This window comes from Varroa destructor, unplaced genomic scaffold, assembly GCF_002443255.2.
Source record: "Varroa destructor unplaced genomic scaffold, Vdes_3.0 BEIS01000005.1, whole genome shotgun sequence".
Taxonomy (NCBI): domain Eukaryota; kingdom Metazoa; phylum Arthropoda; class Arachnida; order Mesostigmata; family Varroidae; genus Varroa; species Varroa destructor.
The window spans coordinates 34654080-34676009 of NW_019211458.1; the positions used below are offsets into that span (position 1 = coordinate 34654080).

General features: G+C 41.4%; 2 protein-coding genes and 1 long non-coding RNA gene across 5 annotated transcripts in view; 2 read left to right on the top strand and 1 right to left on the bottom strand.

The window, feature by feature from the left end:
• The window catches only part of LOC111251540 (uncharacterized), a 34038-nt gene that overhangs the window by 7774 nt on the left and 4334 nt on the right, over window positions 1–21930 (bottom strand). The gene's annotated exons all lie outside the window — the stretch shown is intronic.
• On the top strand, window positions 13310–20976 carry stv (BAG domain-containing protein starvin). Of its 3 annotated transcripts, none has more exons than XM_022808311.2 (4): window positions 13310–13708; window positions 16688–17392; window positions 17965–18221; window positions 19348–20976. In XM_022808311.2, exons 1-4 carry the CDS (start codon window positions 13541–13543, stop codon window positions 19916–19918), a joined length of 1701 nt encoding a protein of 566 aa, XP_022664046.1. In that variant the 5' UTR covers window positions 13310–13540; the 3' UTR covers window positions 19919–20976. The 3 variants fall into 3 exon arrangements, with proteins under 3 accessions (XP_022664046.1, XP_086846970.1, XP_086846971.1); XM_086990844.1 differs by lacking the exon at window positions 13310–13708 and adding an exon at window positions 15230–15280; XM_086990845.1 differs by lacking the exon at window positions 13310–13708 and adding an exon at window positions 15230–15250.
• On the top strand, window positions 18228–19288 carry LOC147755600 (uncharacterized). Its single transcript, XR_015328977.1, has 2 exons — window positions 18228–18799; window positions 19031–19288. It is a non-coding gene; the product is annotated as an uncharacterized LOC147755600 (long non-coding RNA).

Below are 21930 nucleotides of genomic sequence, written 5' to 3' on the forward strand. Positions count from 1 at the left end.
ATATCCGATATTGAGCTTACATATGGTCAAGTGATTTTTTGTGTGAGGTTATTTTGTAGAATGATCAATAGTCCTGATCGATTTGAGCTACGCCGACACCGTATATTCCTTTTATTGGTTCCATCACTAAAAATAGATAAGATTATATTGAATTTTGTCTTTATGTTGATGCGCATATGAGTAGACTTTGAAAAGCACCTAAATAGCCTCCTAATGACAAGCTGCGGTTCGTCTGCAGTCGCTGTTATGTTTTTACTAAAAATAGTAGTTTTGATAGATGCTACATATGCATAAGGCCTCTATGTATGCAATACTGTTATCCATGCCAACGAAACCCGCATTATAATTGCCTTACTACTACAGTTACGACATTGTTATTACAATATGATCTTTGATCAATTTTCCTTCAAACTGGAAAAGTATTTTTATGCGAAGAACGTAAAAAGGATCGTGCGCGTATTTTTCTAACTGCGTAACCAACTTCAGTAAGTTATATTAACAGGTACGTACTTGTGCGTGGTAACTCCTTGACTGCATAAGCACATTGGAACAAATGTAACAATCTGATCTATTTGGACTCGTTTCATGTTTCTACCTTATTTTAGCATTGCTTATTGGTGGAAGCAATTGCCGAGAGAATGTCCGATTTCTCCTGTTTTAATTGTTCTGAACATTAGGTTTCCGATACGCATGTCTACGATTATAAAACAACCTATTCGTACAAGCGGTAATTGGCGTCAAACACGCGCTGCGTCCTAGTGATCTAATAAAAATGTATTCCCTAATGGACCCTTTTCAGAAGTCTTATAAAGTCGTTTGCATTCTACTCATTAAAGTATATCTATTTAGTCGTTTGTCGATGGTCAGCAAATTGAGCGATAAACCTCACGGATTCGTCGACCCAGTGCTTAGTAATTTATATACCGCTGTTAATGGGGCAAACAAGTATTTATAATTCCTGTTTCGACCCGGTCGTCTCAAACGACGTAAATGGCACACTTACACAAACCTTCGCTCCCACATCGATTTTCACTGCTGGCAGCGCTGCAGAGCACGTGATGCCAACTCAATGTCTCAAACTGCAATATCTGCATCTGAATGACGATTGTCTATATATATATATATATATATATATATATATATATATATATATAAATGGAGCTATATATAAATCGATTACGAGGGTACCGTTATAATGACTGAAGGAACATGACCACAATGATGGTTAGGTAATTAATAAATTACTATTGCTATTAAAGCGAGAACAGTGTATGGAAAACCAACGGTTTGCTGGCGTCACTAAACGTTGATTATATACCTTCACTAGCAACTCTATTAGTGCTATTTCCTCATGAAGTACAGTTTCCATCATACACCTCGAAGGACCGGTGCCACTAAGAATGCTCCGCTTCTAAAAAAGTTTGTATGTAGGCTTAAGAAATATGAAAGTATACTTGTAAGGTCTGTGCATTCGAAAAGCTTTTTTAAATTTAAAAAAAAATGCATGTTTGTGGCAAATTAAGTTAGAGGAAATAGAAAGGTCCGGATATCACATCTGTGTAATGGAGTATTCATTATATTTTATTGAGTCGCAGCTACGTACAATTCATCTGATGACCTTCTAGATGATGAACGTCAACTATGTATATATCCATACGTAAGCTTATTGAAGTTACATTTGTTTATTGGAAACGAATTGTTTTTTACATCGTAGTTTGTGCTGTGCTTTAATAATTGCCGAAATAAAGCGTCACGCCGTCTAAGCACGAAAAATCACCTTCAATATTTTCTTCAAAGGCAAAATGGTAAGGACTTTGATTGAACAAAAGTATCTTCACGGAGCCTCAAAAAACCAAATGCGACAGATAGCACCACCATGTTAAGAATTAACACGCAATCTAGGTTTTTAGGTTGCCTAGGATAGTAGCGTAGTTGGATAGAAATGTATGAAATTGTATCAAAAAATAATGCTTATTGAAAGCATCAGCCAAACAAAACATCTTTTCTAAGGGTTTGGCGTATGCGCTGGCCAAAGTCCTGGTAATGGAGTTGGTACATTCAAATGCACGATCGTAACAAATGATGATAAAGACAGTGGCGTCATGGTCTTTAGTCTGTTATCAATTAACGAAACACCAAACGTTTCAAAAATTCATCAAGGTGTCCTGATAGAATGTCCTGATCATAAAAACAAACGAGGTAAAAATAACCTTGAGAAGAGGGCACTCGAGGAAATATCGGTTGCCAGAAACACGCTTGCCAATGGTCCTATCGACACGTATTTAGAACTAGAAGCAAATTATTGCCCGCTCGTAGCGTATGTCGCCATAGTTTGCTTGTATTAAATACAAAATCACTATTGCTTTACATTGAGACAGGACAAATGCAGGTCCCAGATATGAGTGAGGTGGCGACAAGAGACGTGTTTTTGGGTTCATTAAATTTCGAAATAGGGAAAAATAATATACTTTTCATACTCTTTTAACGATGTTAGTTCTACATAATTGCACATGAATCAGATTTGTATTTGCTAACAACTCGACAAAAATTGTCGTACCATCATCGTGCTAAATGCTTTTTTTTATCTAAAAACAGAATTTCGTAAGTTGGACATGTGAAGTGATCCGAAGGGGTATCACCGAAGGCTTCCAGAACCAGGTCTTCCGACGAGCGCGTACGGACGCAACCGGTCCAACACTTTTCATTTATATAATAATTAGTTAGTTTTTTTTCTTTATTCTTATACTCTTAACTAGCGTCTCAATAGTTTTGTCTTTTAAATGCTGCCTAGAAGAAAGTCGGAATTAAGGTTAGGTGCTGAATGAAGGTCTACACATTTCCTAATGATAACTTAACGATTATTTAAGCTGTTGGATATTGCTCTTCATTAGTAGCTAGATAATAGTACGTTCGGTATGTATGTGACCGAACATGCCAATAAGGCTTCCGTGCGCTTTCAAAAGCAAAAATTTGACCAGAACTTACGTCGGATTAGTATTGTACCCAACGCGATAATCACATAAATAAAGTACACTGCTATATAACGTTCTTAAACATTGTTGTGTATACTAGTAGAAAGCGCTGGATCAACTGTTCAGAAGCAGATCAAGGTACCTGTGAGGCTGGAGGCAAAATTGGGTTGCCTACCATGTTTGTTCCGGCCTTCGAGGATTTGTGTGAACTGTTGCAATTAGTCAAGCGATAACTTACGTAAAGAACTCACATATTTACTGCAAACAGTCCAGCACGTTACATATACATCTTTTTTGTCTTGTGATCTCATTTATGCCATCTGCGCCCTCGCTAGTTCGCTAGATAAAAGCATGCGGCTCCTGACTATGAAAAAGTTTGTGATAATCATCGTCACCTTACTTCTAGACGAACAAAAGATCATTTAAAAGCCTTGCTCGATTCTGAACAGGTGTTTCTGGAAATTTTCGTAGCTTATGAAAGCCATTGTTGCAATTGCGTAAGTTATAGGATGAATGTTTATGTGTGTCTTCATCCACCTGCCGGTATTCTGTGCCACTAGACCTGTCAGAGCGCCTTTGTTGGATAAGGCGGTTTTCTTGTTCGGACATTCAGTGCGAAATCTGCGATGAGCTAATAAAGTTTTGATCCAGAGTAACCCAGAGGTACGTACCTGGCTTGCTTTTTCATACCTGAAATATAACTGTCTGCGTACCTTTTTTGCTTCTATGGCGCCGATTCGATCGTTAGCCATGGAAAGCTGTCAAAAACATTATGCTCAAAGATGCGTCACTATTGTCTGTGAATTCGTCTATCGTTTCCTTTATTAGGCTTTCATTGCCTTTGTCTAGAGGTAGTTCAGAGAAGAGACCAAGCGCGAATCCGGTACTCCGTTTCGGCTCTTTTTAGGCGTGGGTCGCCGGACCAGATTCGCACTTGGGAACTGTTCAGGAGATTTTTCCGTAGTAGTAAAGTACCACTGTGTTTGACCATATACCGGCAGGAAAGGTTCAAGTATTGGGAAATAGTTTCTTATTAGACGTTTGCTTGAACGTGTATGATTAACCGCACCAATAGTATAGTTGCTTGTAGGAGCGACAGCAAATTGTCGTATATTTTAATGTGTTAACCGAAGGCCTAAACAGTTTCCTTCAATATTTTGAAAGCTTGCAATGTCAAATTAAGACGTTGTTTTTTTTTTAACTAAATTAAAGGCGGTAAACGTATTTTGTAAGAAATTTCCGTAAAAAAATGATTCAAATGAATAAACTCTCGTAAGCGCTTCAGATCTTCTTCAGTGAACCCTTGGTACATTTTGGTAAAGTTGTCTAGCAGATTTAGCAATGCCGAATAACTGTCCTTCGGTTAGATCTCGGCTACGATCCTTACCTTATAATGGAAGTCAGCTATCCTTTAGCATAGTGCTTCTGACTTTTCATCGTGTTTTTCAAAATTGGGCCTTGTGATAATAAGGACATACAACTATGTGTATATAAAGCCTACTGTTAAGATGTTCATTATCTACTAGAAATTTGCAGAAGCTAAACTCACTCGATTGAATAGGTACAACCTTTCTATCGTGAATACCACTAGGAAACATTTAAGTAGCTCTTTTGTTATGAGGTATACTTAATTCGGATAAGCTTGCAGAACGTACCTATTGCATAGATGAATACATCATTTAAACCGACCGTGTGCTCAGTCCAATTGTTAATAGTACCTAACAGAACTTCTTCTAAAGTATCGTTGAGGCATCAGCGTAACGTGTTGTTACTAGTCCAAGATTCACAACATTTCAGATCTTCCTCGTGCTTTACCCCCCGACTTTCACAGTTATTGCCTATATCTATGCTTAACTTCGATATAAGGCTCACAGACCCCATCTCTTGAACTAACATTTACTTATTTTTAGTTGGTGCAATATTTTTTCATGTAACTGCATATTCAACTGATCTACAAATGGATACCTTAATCTGCCCAGCGTAGACATATTGCAAGTCATATTTTGGGTGGTCAAACACATGCATCTTGCTTGATTGACGCATGCAATCCCGCAGATGAGGCATGATTATTATCATTTGGAAGTAGTGACTTCATTGCCCATTGAAGACGACACACGTCACTTTGATAATACGAACAGAGGCAATACAGGATCATTTTTATTACTATATACAATATACCTAGTTCCATCTCCTTAGACTCGAAGTGATCGACGTGTCGACAATATTGCACACTATATTGAAACAGACATTTGGACTTCCATCGAAACCTAACTGCTATACCTATCTAAAGAGAACAGCCACGCAGTCCAAATTCATGCCTCTCTGGGTGTAACACAAGCTTGTCTAGGGCTCGCATTGTCTTTCTGATATATATCTATATAGGTTATATAGCGTAGGTTTTCTGAGACAGGTCGGCATATAGGATAGGGTTGACGTAGATAGAAAAATAACTGTGGCTGCTGCGATGCTAAGCCTGTAGTCCTCTCATTATGCAGACCAAGCAGTCAACTGTGAACGGCAAGCCTAAAGAAAGGTCGAAGATGCAGTGCTACACTACGGGAGGTCTGACTCCCCTGTGAGTCTTTATCGTTTACATCGTCTACTTCGGCTTGAAGTAAGCAAAGCTCCAATAGAACTGTTAACACGACACTAAACTCACACCCAAAACTTCAGCCGTACAGATATCTTTAAGTTCCGCGCAAAACCCGCAATCAAATCTCGTATTATATGTTGATTATTAGTTTTTTTGATTGATTGGTCAGGTAGCCTACTTGCCCCTTTCCACAGCTGCTAAATGATGAATAGGGCGTTTGTTTAAAAGATTAATCTGCATAGAATTATAAAACTGTGTGATATACAGCAATGTTCCGCGACACAACTTGGTATAGATATTATATGAGTTGCCTTTGTCAAAATTGCATATATATATATATATATATATATATATAGACATAAGTTTATGTCGTACTACTAAGCATTTTAATTTAATGAACTTGAATGACGGCGGATCAGAGAAAATACTTCAAAGCAAAACCAGCAGTAGCTGACTCGACATGCCCACATCAGTCGTACGCTCTACCTGGGGCATGCACGACGAACGTTGAAACGGAGTCGACGCACTGTTCTTCCCCTTCTATAAGGCAATCCCCTACAATATTCTAGTTGTCTAACTAGCAGCCTGTGCTAAGTAAAGGTCCGCAGTAGCACTATCAGGTCTGTGCGGATATGAGGACATATTGTAATGTACATACTTAGAACAGACAAAGCGCAAACTAGATATGATGTAGCACGCGCGATTGGTTGAAAGGTCACGCGTATATGACTGATGACGGTGATTTATTTGCACTTAGTCCATTCGTATCAACATTCGTTCCATTAAAATCAATTCGGCCAACAAATCCAGTACAATATTGATTTTCAACACTTTACAGAGTCGCCATTTCTCTAGACGACAAGGCAGGCCTAGGACAGGGCTTCTATTCCACTATATAGAGTGCCGTTTCACCCTTCGCTTACCCTATATCCCTGTACCCGCGTTTTGCAGTAAAAGGTAAATTGTGTCCCGTTGCCTGTAGCGGGCAGATGGCATGTCTGCCTAAAGTGGATTAAGACAACCAAGGTTTAATTTTATGCATGTTTACCATTGTATAATGATATGACCCTTTGCATCGTATTGACAGACCTATGGCTGCCGGTGTCAGCAGCAGCTGAACTCTCCAGAAGATCGGCTGGTCAGCCCTTGAATATACACAACTACCACACTCGATTATTCGGACGTTTCCAGCTCCATACTAAGCAACCCTGCACTGTCACATTTTTGAATTTTCAACCTACTTTTTATTACGACTACAAACATTCGCTCGTCCGGGGTATTTGCGTGAAGTTGCTTCGTACCTCCATTGACACCTGTGCATAGTTATAACTTATCAAACTTGTCTATATATAAACTACGTCTCGTAAGGCTTTGTATTTTTTGTCATACGCCAACAAAATATCAGGTTTGCCTGTATTCAACCACACTAGCTATAACAATAATCTAGGACTTTAAATAAGGTATGAGACCTACAGATGAACGTAATTGATTGAGATATGTAAGGACTGTGATAAAGTACCTGACATGAGCAGGTCATATTTTTTTTTTCTATAATATTAAAAAGAAACTCGTTCACGCACCAATAATGCACGCACCAGAAACGTGATTTACAAAAATAGATATGCAGCCAAGCACCACTTAGAAATAACAAAAAAAAAGACATTAGTTTAGGGAAGTTAGTTGTAGTAGTTAGTAGAATGTAATTGTAAGGTAGTTAGCGGAAGAGGCAATTAGAAGCGTTCATGGTCAAGCGTGATAAAATTCATTAATATCTGAGATCATTCGATAGATCCATTTATAAATAAACATAGCAATTTCAACAAGCAACACCGCAGAGCTAACGTAGACAATCATCGTCCGGCAAATAAAATGAGGTTCATCTGTAAAGTGCGCGAAACTTGTCGGTTGCGTAACGAATTGTTGCCCTAAACGCTGGGGCGAGTTCAGGGTGGCTTCTTGATACTGATGGTAAAGGCACTCATCCTGCCCTCAGGGTCAATGATTTCTCTAAATTTGATATTTGTGTTAGCTTGGTGGTGTTTGACCGTATCAAGACTAAAGTATTACTTGAGATATTTCGTGAAGCCTAGAAATACATCCTCTGTATGTTCCCATTACATGTTCAAAATGCAATGCTTGAACCTATCTTTAGAGTTGGCGCAGCGAGTAATCGGATGGCTTGGAAAATCAAATACTACCAATTAGTATTTTTTTTCCTAGTGCACCTCCATTTAATGGGACATGTTATCATAAGTATAGCAAAAATGCTTACTCATATTATCTAACATAATCGCTTATTATGTTTTATATTAACGGAGAATATATGCGTGCACTGGTATTAGATAGGGGTCGCTATTGTGCAGATATCATGGTAAACAACCAGTGGCCGCATCTTCATTCATAAACCTTGATGAATCTTTTTTTTTTTTTTGTATTTTCAACCATCTTTAGAAAAGCGTAATGTGAATTATGGTCCTCGTATGAAATTTATATATGCGTGTCTATTGTATAGTCAGCTGAGATATGTACCCGGGCCGGTAATGGCTTCGAACAGGTTTACGTCGACAAACGACGACCATTCGACTATGTGAGAACGTAGGAAGAGCTATTGAACACCTAAAGCAAGATTTTTCTTTACTATTTTCATTTTAACCAAGGAAATCTGGCTGTGATAGAGTACCGAGTAGAGAACGGAACATGGCAAGCAAATGGGATTTATATGTGACATAATACATACATTTCATATAGAACACAAGGCGTTATTTATATAATTTACATAACCATGTATTATATCTATTTTTTTTACTAGAGAAGGACACGTGAATGACCAGGCGACGGATATGCACGACGGAAATGGCCTGCTACATCAACGTATGATGAACATAAGTAGACGAAGGCAGCCTTGACCTATGATGAAGAACTTCGTTTTGCTGCTATACTTAGCCAGATTACGATGTAAAGGAGGCCCCAAACAGCTAGCGAAACTATAATGAGTAAGATGTTCAAAATCAGGAACCCGTTCCGATGGCTAGACGTTGTTACACAGACGTGGAACTATAAGGATGTATCGACTAGATACAACTATCTTCTCGAGTTCGATTAAGCCCTAGTTATAGTTTTTACGGATTTGAACCAAAGGCCTATATACACACTTCATTCAAGGAGTGTTCCATTGATGGAATGTAAACCTACCTTGATCAAACCGCACCCAGTTACCACTTATCAAACCTACTTTTCACCCTAAAAACTGACAGTCGTCGTATTTTTTTATCTTCGCCCTAAATCATAGGTATTTTGTAGGAAACGTGAGGATAACTCGACAGTCACAAATGACATAGGTTTTGCATTTAACAGAGATAAGCTACCTGACTTGTTACGTTAGGCTAGTCAACTATTAAGTTAGTCGTGTGTTGACCAGTTGATTGATGGCAAGCTATATATATATTTCAGTGCATTACATTGGGTTTCTCTCACACTGCGGATGCACAGATTCGAATGTCAAGGTTAACGAAGGCCATCTGCGTGTGGCGATATCCGGCGTCTGATATGCACATGATACTTATTCGTACCATATATGCATATATTATTTTGATTTCTCCTCTTATTTTCTGAAGACACCCTTACCATCTATCTAGGTGACAGGACGGTACGCATCAGGACAATAATAAAATGGCGATGAATATATGAAAACAGGCGTCAAGGTGAGCCGTGAGCGACGAATAGGTAATGTGCAGATTCCTGAGATGCCTTCGGCGCGGTATGCCATAGCAAATGCCGTAAAAGCGTCACCTATACTAGTTTCTACTAGCCGTTGTCTTAAAAGCTGTGTGAGAGCGACGTGATCGCAATGGCGAACTACAGAGAGCGAACGACCGGCCAAGTACTTTTAGGCCTTGCAGCCGGTCAGGAGGCCCGTCGCGAACTGAATCGACTTCTCGAGCCGCATCGTATCCGACCCAGTATTCTAGCTGGGTCGCTCAGTTGTGGCATCATAGGTTGGCGCTCTTGTCGAAGGCACACATCATCATTTTTCGCGCGTCGTGGCGCTTCAATATGTCTCAGTCTCTACGTTAGTGCGCCTCTGTATTAATCAACAAGCATGTGTCATTCTGCAAGCCCAAACAGAAAATTGCAGATGACTCCGAGTGACTCATCCTGTTGTTTGTCCGCTGAACGCGGCTGGTCCATGCTGGCAGAAGCCAGCCGTCCCATGGAATGCTTAGCGGCGATACTGAACGTAAAAAATCGAAACACGGAAGCATTAGGGTGAGGCTGGGAACCCAGCGGCAAAACTGCAGCGGCGGTGGCTACTGTTGTCCCTGGTGCAGTGGAGGATATCGGTTGATGTAGGCAGCCGTGGCGCCGTCTGCGTCAGCCGTAACGATAACTGACTCCAAGGCCGACAAGCGCTGCTGGCGACAAACACATCATCTACTGCTGCAACTTCTAATTAAACAAGCAAGCATCCCTGCTTCTATTACGTTACTGCTGTTTAAGCAACAACTGACCGCAACAGCAAGCGAAATCCTTACATCATAGTCGATGATAATTGCATGGAAACAGTCGCCGAACTCGTGAATTTCGCTGGTAACGCAGTACCTGTTTACTGCCAAACTGAACTCAGTGAGCAACAATGAGAAAGATTAAGACGTAGAAAGAGTCGGTGAACAAAAATGGCAACTTGAATTATCATAGCAAGCCCCTTTTATATACATATATATATATATATATATACATATTATTGAAGTACAGGTAATCAGGCGAGTACGAAGAAGACACTTGCATGAAAATCACGTGTGCGTTTATAAGTGCATCTCTACGGTCACTTTTGGTTACATGGCTCAGTTTCGAGGTTCAACTTTGGAGAGATTTTAAAATAATTAGTCGAAATTTGGCCTTGATGTTTTAAGTTGAGACATTTAAAACGTTTACTTTTGAATTGAACGTAAAACAGCCGGAAGCGGAGTCGCTCTGAAGGAACGTCGCAGCCGTTGACGACACGTGGTTGCTGCAACTGACAGGCTATCACAGCAGCCGCGCGAACAATCAAGTTAAGTTCCTAATCCCGTAACTTCCGTTTCGATTCAGACAGAAAGTAGAAACGCCAAACTTTGATCGGCCAATTCTCTAACTAACGGTGTATTCTTGGACAAATAACGCTCCAGCAGCGTCGGTTTACGAACCCTTCGATGCTTTTAGATGTAGAGTAGACCGATAGCAGACGCAATCACAGCTGTTATGACAGTGACCTCATAGGAGGGCGACATACCGATCGAACTAGGCCGTCGGCTATTTTAGGCTCATGTGACGAAACCCGTCTAGTAGTCGGCTAATGTATAACTAGTTAGTCAGTACTGAACCAGTCTTCTTTTTGTTGTTTTCGGTTAAAATTACGTTACTAATACCATAAACTATATATCTACTCTGTCGGTACAAAATAAAAACCACTTAATCCACTCCGTGTTTAAATTGTACTGCAACATATCACCAACAGTATACACGATCATATCAGAGTTGTATGCCATCTTGGGACCGATGGTGACGTTCTGATCTAATGTGGGGTAAATGCATTATGAGAAATATTTGGCCTAACCAATTAGAGTCAATAAACTTTATAGACAGAACAGAGGGTACGTTATTCTCTTCTCAGTAAATTTGTATATTTACAATATACAACTACAAATGGCGAATATTTGCTCTGGTTAGGGAACGTTCTGATGAGGGCTTTAACGTCGATTATAAATGCTACAAGTTTAAATGCTACAATACGTTTTTCTAACTTTCATATTCCATTATATCCGTAGATAAAGGTAAAACATTACTTACTAAATTATGATGATGCGACGTTTATAAATAGTTGTCAAGTTATAGTCGACAAATATGCAAAGATCAATAGTCAAATGGATTTACAGGAGCATTTGGAGCCAGCTGTTCTTCGATTACCATTTTATAAAGAATCTGGTAGCTAAAGAATATATCAACTTGTAGACTACTAACTTTAGTCTCTCTGCTCCATAATAGTAATAATAAAGATATTTATTTGCGTCTTTTTGGTCCGTTTCAAGTGCCAGTATAGGTTTTCGCATCTCAGATCCGTAAACTTTACTTAATGATGTACCAATTATGGCTAAACGAAGTTAGTGAGTTCATATCTTTTGGGGTATGATCACTGCCACTAAACTTCGCCGTTGTAGCATCAGTTAGAGCAATTTAGGATCTTGAAGGTTGTTTAATTGTTATAGGTGTGTATGTGTAGTCTTTCTTAAAAGTCATCTTTTTTTCCAAGAAATATTCCGAAGCCTCTATCGTCCGTTTAGTTCTATTAGCTTGGTTCGAATGGTATTAGGAATAAAAAAACCCTACTGGGACACGAGATCGTGCCGTTGGCAACCGAAGACACGCCCATTCTAACAGTCCCCGTTTGCGACACTGGTTATCATTATTTTGAGGCGGCCGAGAGATAGGAAATTGGAAATTTTTCGTCTAATTTGTATATTTTGACTACAAAGCTGAAAAATGCACGCTTGACCTTGTAATCGCACAACCTCCGTATACCTTTCTGGCATTATTGGCGTTTTGACACAAAGCGTATTGGCGAACAAAGATCAGCCGGGGCTTAGGTTAAAGCTAGCGTCAAGCAATCTCAATAAACATTTACGCATCGATTGCAACTGTGACCTCGCATTAAGATGGCGCATTTTTTTGTAATGTACTGCAATAAACAAGTTAATTAATCGATAAGCTCGCCGCAGTGATTGGCGGATCCAGCGCAGAGCAATGACTTTCATTTCGATGCAGTTCCTCTGATTAAATACTTAAAATACATAGTGCCTCCTTGTCATTCAGGTTTACGGTCGGAGGGAGTCATTCACTAATTTGGATCGTCATTCTTGTTCTTAATACGTATCTATTCGTAACTGGCTAACCTTGTTTATTATCTGGAACGCTCAGGCTTTAGTCTATCGTCGTATCAGAATACTCGAAGCGCCGAAAATGTATATATTTTGCAACCGACGCCAACCTAACCACCTGAGGTACTAAGCTTATTATTCGACTATGGCATGCAGACTAGTCGAATACTCCTTCTCAAATATATATGCCTATGCAATAAAACTTATAAAGATTTGTAAAAGTCCCGAGAGCTAAAATTACATCGAAGTGTAGATCTCCGATATTTACCAACATCTTATTACCCAGGCACCCATGCCCCGCAGAAACATCAAAAAAAGCGAACACCTTTATTTGTCATGCCATTGGTTTTGTTGTAGTTGCGCCATTATACATAATTTGGTTGTGGTGTCGAGCTGGGAGGAACCCTAATCTAATCGAACTAAAGACAAGGCTAGGCAATGTCCATCATGCCGAAAGAACAAATCAGGAGCTGTTCATACTGCACGGTTTTTCTGAGGACGGTCAAATCCTTATAAAACTTCAGCTTTGATAGTGGATGTTTATATTGATGACAGATTGGAACAAATTAAGACTTCATTTATTTGAACAGAGATGCCGTGTTTGTCTGCATTGTTACGCGACTTGCGTACGAACTGTTCGACCAGATTCCAGATTCGCAGGGCCAGTTCTAGCAATCGCCAGGGGGAGCCACTTGAGCGCCACCACTCGCGCGCTGTGACGTCATAGTACAGTCGAGAAGGTTGGCGGGTTGAGAGAAAGGGCCTGGCTGACCTAGCGGAAAGTACAGGCATTTTTCTTATGATAGACTTTAATTTTATCTCTAACCAATCCTTTGATCAACTAAGCAAGAAGCCATATGAGTGATAAGTTACAAAAGTAGCTATTTATGCGGTGTCATTCTTGACACTGTTGAAACCGCAAGACACTAAAATGAGCAAGATTCGTCTGGAAGAGTCGCCATCTGATCGAATAACCCGTCAAATTGACGGGTTGCGCCAGCTGATGGTGGGAGCACTGTGTGAAGCTGTACGTGCACAGGCTGGGTTTGCAGCTAGCAACAAAAATGAACTTCAACCGAAGACCGTTTCAGTTTTCGCCAGACTTTGGCTTTGAGCACGCTTCTAGTTCATTTCGTGACCATTTTGACGAGTCGTCGGAAGTGAACGATATGTTCAGTGCGGGAGCACCGCCGGGACGGTGGGATGCGGCCGACCTGCCCAGGTTTCACGTTGTACGTAAATTGCCGAATCTGTATTATTACTATATATATGTATTACGTATTGCGCAGTGTTTTTTGGATCTTCGTTGCAACAGGGCGCAGTCCGATGAAAAATACGTCATCCCGTATTGCTATCCATAAGTTAAGGATTACCTCAAATAAGTGATTGCGCAGCAAATTGCGATGTATTGATTTACATAGTGTATTACACTGACCATAAATATGTGGTGTTTGTGCGTGTGGTGTGTCTCGTGGATATATTCATAGTAGTCGATCGAAAATTCTTGCTGCGATTCCATTGATCATCGGCATCATCAGTTGTCATTTTTCATCAAGCAAATAAGCAATGCTTATGTTCCGCCAGCGTTCTGAGTTCTCTCTCTCACACATGCTCTTTCTCACTCACTCACTCTCTCACCTCCCTCTCATTCTCTCCTTGTAGCGGTTTTCCTTTTACATCCGAGCATCGACTTGTGCTACCGAAACCGCATAATGAATCTTCTGGGAGTGTGTGATGCCGCCGCGTTTCCTACTCAATCGGCAGCGCGGCCACACAATGCTTAAGCATCAACGCAAGATCAAGCATAACTTACTTTTTACAGAAAAATTACCACCCCAGACGGCTATATTGGTTTTCAGAAGAGAATCACATGTTTGCTCAGGCTGTACAATTGAAAGCCGCAAAAAATAAACAGTAAGGTTTCGGCTCGGTCGATAACTAGGGAACAACCACATATTGCTTTAAACTGCCGATGGTGGAAAGAACCGAATATAATGCATGATGTTTTAAAAACGTATACGTCAACGGCGACTTGAATGCAGCAGGAGTGGCTATATAGCCCTCGTTGCATTATGCCGACAAAGAGGTCTGTATATATGAAGAAGTCTCTATATAGAGTGAAGTACACCGATAAGGTTGTAACAAATCAACGAAAACATCTAATTACAATGGGCGCCTTTCATTCAACAGGCACGTGGGTAACTGAAAACTGCAGTTATATGGCGACTGTATTTGTACGAGTACCCATAGGTGTGGTTTTATTATATTTAGTTTGTTACTAATAGCAATTATTGCTCTTCGCTTTAAATGCGTGACACGGCGCGCTATTTAACGCGTTCTCCATTTTCTTAAGGTGATAATATGCAAGCTTTTGCTGGTCTTTCCAGTCCGGTACAACGATATGTTGAATTGTAAAGGTAACCTAATCGAATGTACTAGTATAGGGGGCGCACTGCGCGAACTTCGTGTAAGGTCGAGCTTTTAATTGCGTGAAGCACTCCCGATTACGGAGGCCGTGAAGGTCGTTGCGTTTCTATGCGCAGACAATGAGTTCCAACAGCCTTTTTTGATAAGAGTAATATTTGGCGGGTACTTGGTGGTTGTCTTTTTTGGTTTTACTGTGCAGCCTTAACAATTCTCCCGCCTCCTTCATCTGTTATTGCTGCCGTGGGCCTTTGGGGATAGTTTTATCAGTGTCAGCAGCGTAGGGCCACGACGGTGACGATTATGACTGTAACAACGGCAGTAGCATCACTGTCATCGACAAAATGAATGTTCGTAAACGAGTCGGAAGTTCGTGTTCGGTTAGTCTCGGTGTGCCGATACAAGCAGCAGTCGGTCACTGGCGACTTGTATACCCAAATATATATATATAGCAACAGTAGGCACCTCTGAGAGTGCATAGCGCTAACGGCACGCCACCATTATTGCCTGTGCTGTGTGTGACCTCCGTCAGTGTTATCTGCGTAGTAGAGTGCTTAGAGTGGAGTACGCTTATTTTTTTTGTCGGTGTGTCCCCTTGCCTGTGTGTCTATTGCTAGATCGGCGGGTCGCTGTTCGAATCTGTGTGATTACGTAGTGCCCGATGTTTGTGTGCGTGTGGGTGTGTGTTTGTGTGATCTTCTGGGGAACTTCCCACGCTTAGGCCGCTCTTGCCTTGGGCAGTGCGATGTTACTGTTTACGCTAGGGATCATTTTGACCAATGTGTTTCACGTACCGCATTAATATTGCATCATCAACAACATCGCTAGTAGCAGCAGCGCCAGCCATTGCTGCCGCACATACCGCTGCAGCGTACGGCTACCGTCGCGTTTTCCAAAGTGATCATGTCAATTTCGTAAACGACCGATATAAAGCCCTGCGTAAATGTATGTTACTGTTTTTAAACCGTTGACGACTGCTGATTATATAGAATCAGCAGCCGTGAATGGTTCGATATGTTTTTTGTCTTTGATTTGGCCTGGTCATTTTCGTCGCTACGCAGGCCCAGCACAATCATCGTCATACCGAGGAACCTTAAGAATTATCGAATTCCAGTTGATATTAACTGGCATATTGTAGATTCCCCAGCAAATTCTTCGAACTTCGTTGCCATATGATCATACTCTATACACTTCGTGCACGGCCTTGCACGACAATGTATAGCCTTTAAAATTTTAACATCAAACGCTACCGATGTTTATATATATATATGCCAGGAAGTTTAAGGAAACTACTTGTTAATCCCTGACCCCAGTGTCATGATTGCGCTTGCTGCCTCTTATAAGTTTGCGATCTCACCTTTCACTAAGTTGATAATCGACGGGAACGGGTGTTTCCCGAACTATGAACACAACTGTTGACAAAACTGGCAGAAACGACAGGACATATATGCGTTAGCATAAAGGACTAGTGCAGTTTTTTTTACGATTCTTCGTTTTGCACGACTTTACTGAGCACTACGCGGCTTTGTTATATAGCGAAAGCATCTCCGGGGCGCAGAGCTACGCTGCAGCGAACGTGCCACCGTCAAGAACGTTCGTTCCACCCCATCTATGCGAGTCACTAGTTTGCGTTTTGGCTTCTGGTTAGTCGGCCTTGAGTTAGTCACTTTTGTAAAACGAAGAAGAAACGCTAACCCCCTTCACGAGTTTTGTTACCCGTTCTGCTGACTCCGAACCTATTCATGAGTATCGTTGATAATGCTATGTTTTTCTACTTTTGCTTCCAGCCGGGATTTGGTCACGACTTCAATAACGATCCATTCAGTCTTTCGTCTGGCCAATCATTTTTTAGCAATCCTCGTGGCGTATCGAGAGAGGTACCAATTAAGGTATCCCATTACAAGTCCGGTCCGGCTTCGGATGATTTATCACGCGCAAAGGGTGCCACCAGTAGCTCAACGGGTACGACTGGCTCTGGCGAAGTATATATCCCCATCCATGTAGAAGGTGAAGTCAGAAAAAATAATCAGGCACGCCCGGAATCTTCAGGAGCGCAGCATCAAGAATTCCATCACCGGCAACAACAATCCCCAGTGGGTAAAACCCAGACAGATGCCCAACATGGACAGGAGGAAGTCGTTTCCGAGAAGCAGCAGCCTCAGCAACAGCATACATATTCATATAGATCAAGCCTGGGCGAGGATAGTCCTCATCGTTTTTCAACAATGCCGCCTCGCGGGAGAACCTTCGCTGGCTATATGACTCCAGGAAAGGCAGGAGGTGGCATACCAATCCCCGTGCATGTGGAACGCTCCGACTCAAGCCCGGTGATTGGCGATGACCGCTTCGGGCAGCAAAAATCGCCGGAACGAGGATCAGAGGCGCAGAGTAATACTGGGACATTCCCTCGCACCAAAAGCAACGAAGCGCCTTTACGATGGATACAAGGGATGTTTAGGGGACCGCGTGTTGCGGAACAACCTGGTGATCCGGTACGTATACAGCTAGTGCTTCTTTCCACTATTAGCACTAGCAACTATTAATACTAGCTCTGCTGTCTCTGTATAGCCCAGTCTCAGTATTAGTTTTTATATCTCGCACTGCAGCCCAAATGATTACCACCATGATTAAATCTTACAGTTAGCGTCTACTAGCTAACCTAATACAAACGTTCTCCTAAACGTTCACGTTGATATTATTGGTATGTTTCTTTTTTCGAATTTATTGGTGAAAACTCCTACCTGCTTACGAGAGATACAAGAGCCAGCTTTTGTCTGTAATGGCTGTTATGCTATGCTTCCAAACGATAGATCCGTGTCCTTGAGAGCTTTGATGATTTGTATATCTGATGACTCGACTACCGCCAGCTTTTTGCAGACGACTCAGCTTCGGCTAAGCTGAAGCTGCTCATTTTCTTTCGTTGATCGATTGCCAAGCAGTCCGATCGGTCATACCGTAGAAGTGTCGTATGTTTTCTGGCATAATAGGAACGTTGTGTACGCCGGTTCGCTTTGGTGGCATTTGTAATAGCATCGTGGTCCCTATGATTGTTTGATTTACGTAGCATGCAGCATCTCCACCGCCATCAAATCCCGAGCCGGCACCGCCGCAACAGCCGGTTCAGAAAGCACCCGTCTCGCCACAGGAACGCATTGACAAAGTCTTGTTGGATCTCGCCGATCTCAACGGTAAAGTTAACGCGTTCAAGGGTACTGACCAAAAGGCAAAGGAATACCGTTTCCTCGACGAGATGCTCACGCGTCTTATGCTTAGCCTTGACGACGTCATCACAGATGGAAACGAGACCTTGAGGGCTCATAGGTGGGTATGACAGAAATAGGTAAGCCTGCAAATTACATCTGTAAAGTCTAACTACTACAGTTTTACTATAATTATTCGAATATCATATTGATGACACATTATAATGGTCGCGGATTGAACGAATTCTCACCCGGTTGATCAGCGCTCGATGTTTACGGGGTAAGGGTTTAAGGGATACGCGTGTTTACAACAGCGCGCTTTTTGATCGGCGATCGAAAGCTACTGTCAATAGTAGAAACTTCATAAAGCTTGGTTTCAGCGGCTCGGTTGCAAAACTGCTTTTGAAATAGGGCTCATAGTAACGTATTATGTCATTCTGCGTGGGTTTCTCTTCGAGTAGTTGTTTTGCCTCTAGATAGGTAAAGCCTTCTCTAATAATGCTTTCGGCAAAGTTTTGGATTATGAATCTCCGTTGAGACAGCTTATCTGCAAAAATGTTGCTAGTCACTTGAAGAAAGGAGACGAAAGATTCGAAAAACGATACGAGACCCACCACCCTACTAAGCCTGACAGGCGCGCACTGTTTAGAGTGACAGAACATGGCTTCGTGGTTCAAAAATAGGTCGCCGTCCCCTCTTGTGAGTCTAATTATGTCATTTGCTTGTTATTGAGGAACAAACCTCTTAAGTGAAAGTCCACTAAAAGAATTTAATTTCATACAAATCTAGCAATCTTACGTATTTATTTAGCATGTTAACAAAGACTAAGAAAATACAGGGTAATTTAATCGCAGCATTATCAATTCAATATATCTATATTTTAATCTGAAACGTGTTTCATTTGCGGAGCATGACGGGTGGCTGAATCAGCTGTCTATACGGTTTTACAGAAGGGGCCTACGCTGTTTTAACTACCCACAGCTTCTATTAAGTGTGCTAGCATTTGAGTACGTTACAACTTTATCATTGGTGAGTTCCCATATCATCGCAATGCGTTTAAACTAGGTTCCTATGAACTGGGGAAGTTGAAAAACAGATTATACTTCCGTTCCTTTAAGAAAGCAATAACGATCTCACTGTATCCACGCAATAAATTTAGATTTGGTGTTTTTTTTTTAAAGATCGTTACTGTGACGTCTTCTCATTGATTAACATTGTTCGTATTGTTTCCACACTCTGCTCAATAGAAAGTCCGCAATCAAAGAAGTGCAACGTGTCATTGACAAGTTGGAGAAAACCGTTCAGACCAATGCGGAGGCAGCCCAGAAAAAAAATCAGCAGAAGCGGGCGCCAGCGCTTAAAGCACAGAAAGAAGAGCCCGCTGTTCACGCTCCTGTTGACAAGGCGCCTTCCTGTGACATTACCGTAACTGCTAGCTCTCCTAAAGAGGCCTCCCCGCCAAGACGAGATAAGTCTCCTATGAAAAAGCGGCAGGCTTCTCCCATCAAAAAGGACAAGCGCTCCCCTTCGCCGAAAAAAGAAGTTGGGTTAATTGGAAGGCAATGCGTCTCTTCGTGCACCAAGGAGTCGCAAACACCGTCCACTATCACCAACGATAGCAGCGCAACGTGTGACGGGGTATCTGTCACCGTAAACGGAACGCCGGTTTCATTGACTTCCCCTGTGGATTCCGCTGCAGCAGATTCGTCGAACACCGACCCTATGGAAAAAATGAAATTCGCTGACGATAGTCAGACTGACGAACCCACCACCCCGGAGCCTATTGTGTCCACCGCAAGCATTGAACTAAAGAAATAGATGCTATCTAAGTGCACTGCTAGTGGATATATATATATATATATACAAAAAAGTAATAATCTGATGTTATCTAATGACATCAATGCATTATTAAGTTATACTTATATATACTATAATTTCTGCTGATACATGTTTCTGCTTCTTGGAATTGAGAAGAGGGATTATCATAAGTGCAGCAGGGAAAGAGAAGCTAGGAGAGCCAGCTGGCCGAATATGATTGTTGCCTTATAGCCTGATTTAATCAGTGGCATGGATGCAGTGACGAAAGCCGCTAAGACAGAGTACGTGGTATGTTAGTTTGACATGGTGAAGGCCGTAATAGCTCGCTAACCAGATGATGATTACTTGCCAACATTGCCATGGTTTTGGATGGTAAGTGTGCACCTTAAGGTTTTGAGGCATGGTGTTTGGTGCCGGACAGACATAAAAGCACGTAAATCAAGTAAGATTCGATAGTTATGGTGGTAATGACAACTTGAAGGTGAATATTATGGGAAGTTGTAGCTGTCGTTTGCAACGACAAATAGCTCCTTTCTTCGAGTGCTAGTCAGATGAAGATAGATGAAGTGTCTCAATTCCAAGTCGTCAGGCTTTCGAGGTTGTTCGTTCGAGATCTGTCTGAAGATTGCTCATTGCAGTACGTCTGCTAGCCGCCCAACGGGAACTAGCTGAAATATTAAACTTGGGTGAGCATCTCCTTGACATAACTCTCCAGTGAGCTCATGTATATATGCAGCGTAAGTGAAAGACCGAGGAGAAGGCTGGGGTAAGTCGAACGAGCTGCTGGATCCGCACCTCACGGGTCAAGAGGCTGCCAGTCAGTTGTGCTGGCGCAATTTCGTCGCAGAGAGAGCAACTTCATGGAACGAGGAAACCGCGCCAACAGTCGTCGAGTCTTCAAGCTAAATACCCCTTGCTAAGGTATTCCCTGTGAATACTAGCGGCGCCCTCGGCCAACGTTGACACAATGTACTTCATGATCTATAATGGTGATGATGATTTAAAGTGCGGTTATGTAAATAAAATATTTATCTATCTATCATATGGCACATATATAATGCGCACAGTCATTGTTTTAGTTAGTTTTTACTGTAATAACTATCCTTAGTGTAGAATCATTTCGATTAGATAGTGACGAATAGGAATGGATTGCAGACAGCTTTGTAATATTTTCCTCAGGTATGATTGTCAAATTGCACCAGATGTTTACAGATAAAGAGTTTCGCTATCAAAGAAAATCACACTGACGTCTTATTGGGACCGCTAACATGCGCTAACATTAACTATGTGAAAATCTTGGAAAAAACAGCAGAAACGTAAACGCCGGCTTTGTGGAACATTGTCATACAAAACCGCTGCAAAATAACATCCCCCCCTTTTCTGTTGAAACACTGATGGATGCTTTTCATTGGGATCGCCTTACCTTAGTGCGTTCTTGTTTCATCCTATAGTCTCAGCATTGAAACAGCAAAATTTATTACCTCCAGAAGTTTCGCTACACCTAATTTGTCGCGAACAACAATAGCCTGCTTCTGGCCGTAAAGTAACGCCAGTATTTTCAGGACAAAAATAGGCCAGCGTAGCCTTAAGGTTAATTTATTAATTTTAAATTATGCCAGAATTGTGGTAACTCGAACACGAGCTGATTCTGTCAGTAGGAGAACAACGCACCTAAAGATTTAAGAGGATCTATGTGCTTGGAGATAATGTCCAAAAACTTTCCGATTAACTTAACGTTCATCAATGTGTTAGCTTATTCTTAGTCCAATAAGAAGCACGGGGTTTTTGTTTTCGGGTCAAGTGGTTGTATTTCTTATATTCAAGAAACTGAAGTGCGTGAAACACGGACGTTTCAGACAGATACATTGTTGTTCAAGGCAAGTCCGTGTTTCGTATGTATAGCTTTCAGATAAACATAGTTGGTCCTATTTTTTGTAGCGTCATGACGATTCTTCATCAGCAACGTTTTTTCGAGTTTTGAATGTTCTAGTTTGGCCTAATCACCATTTAAA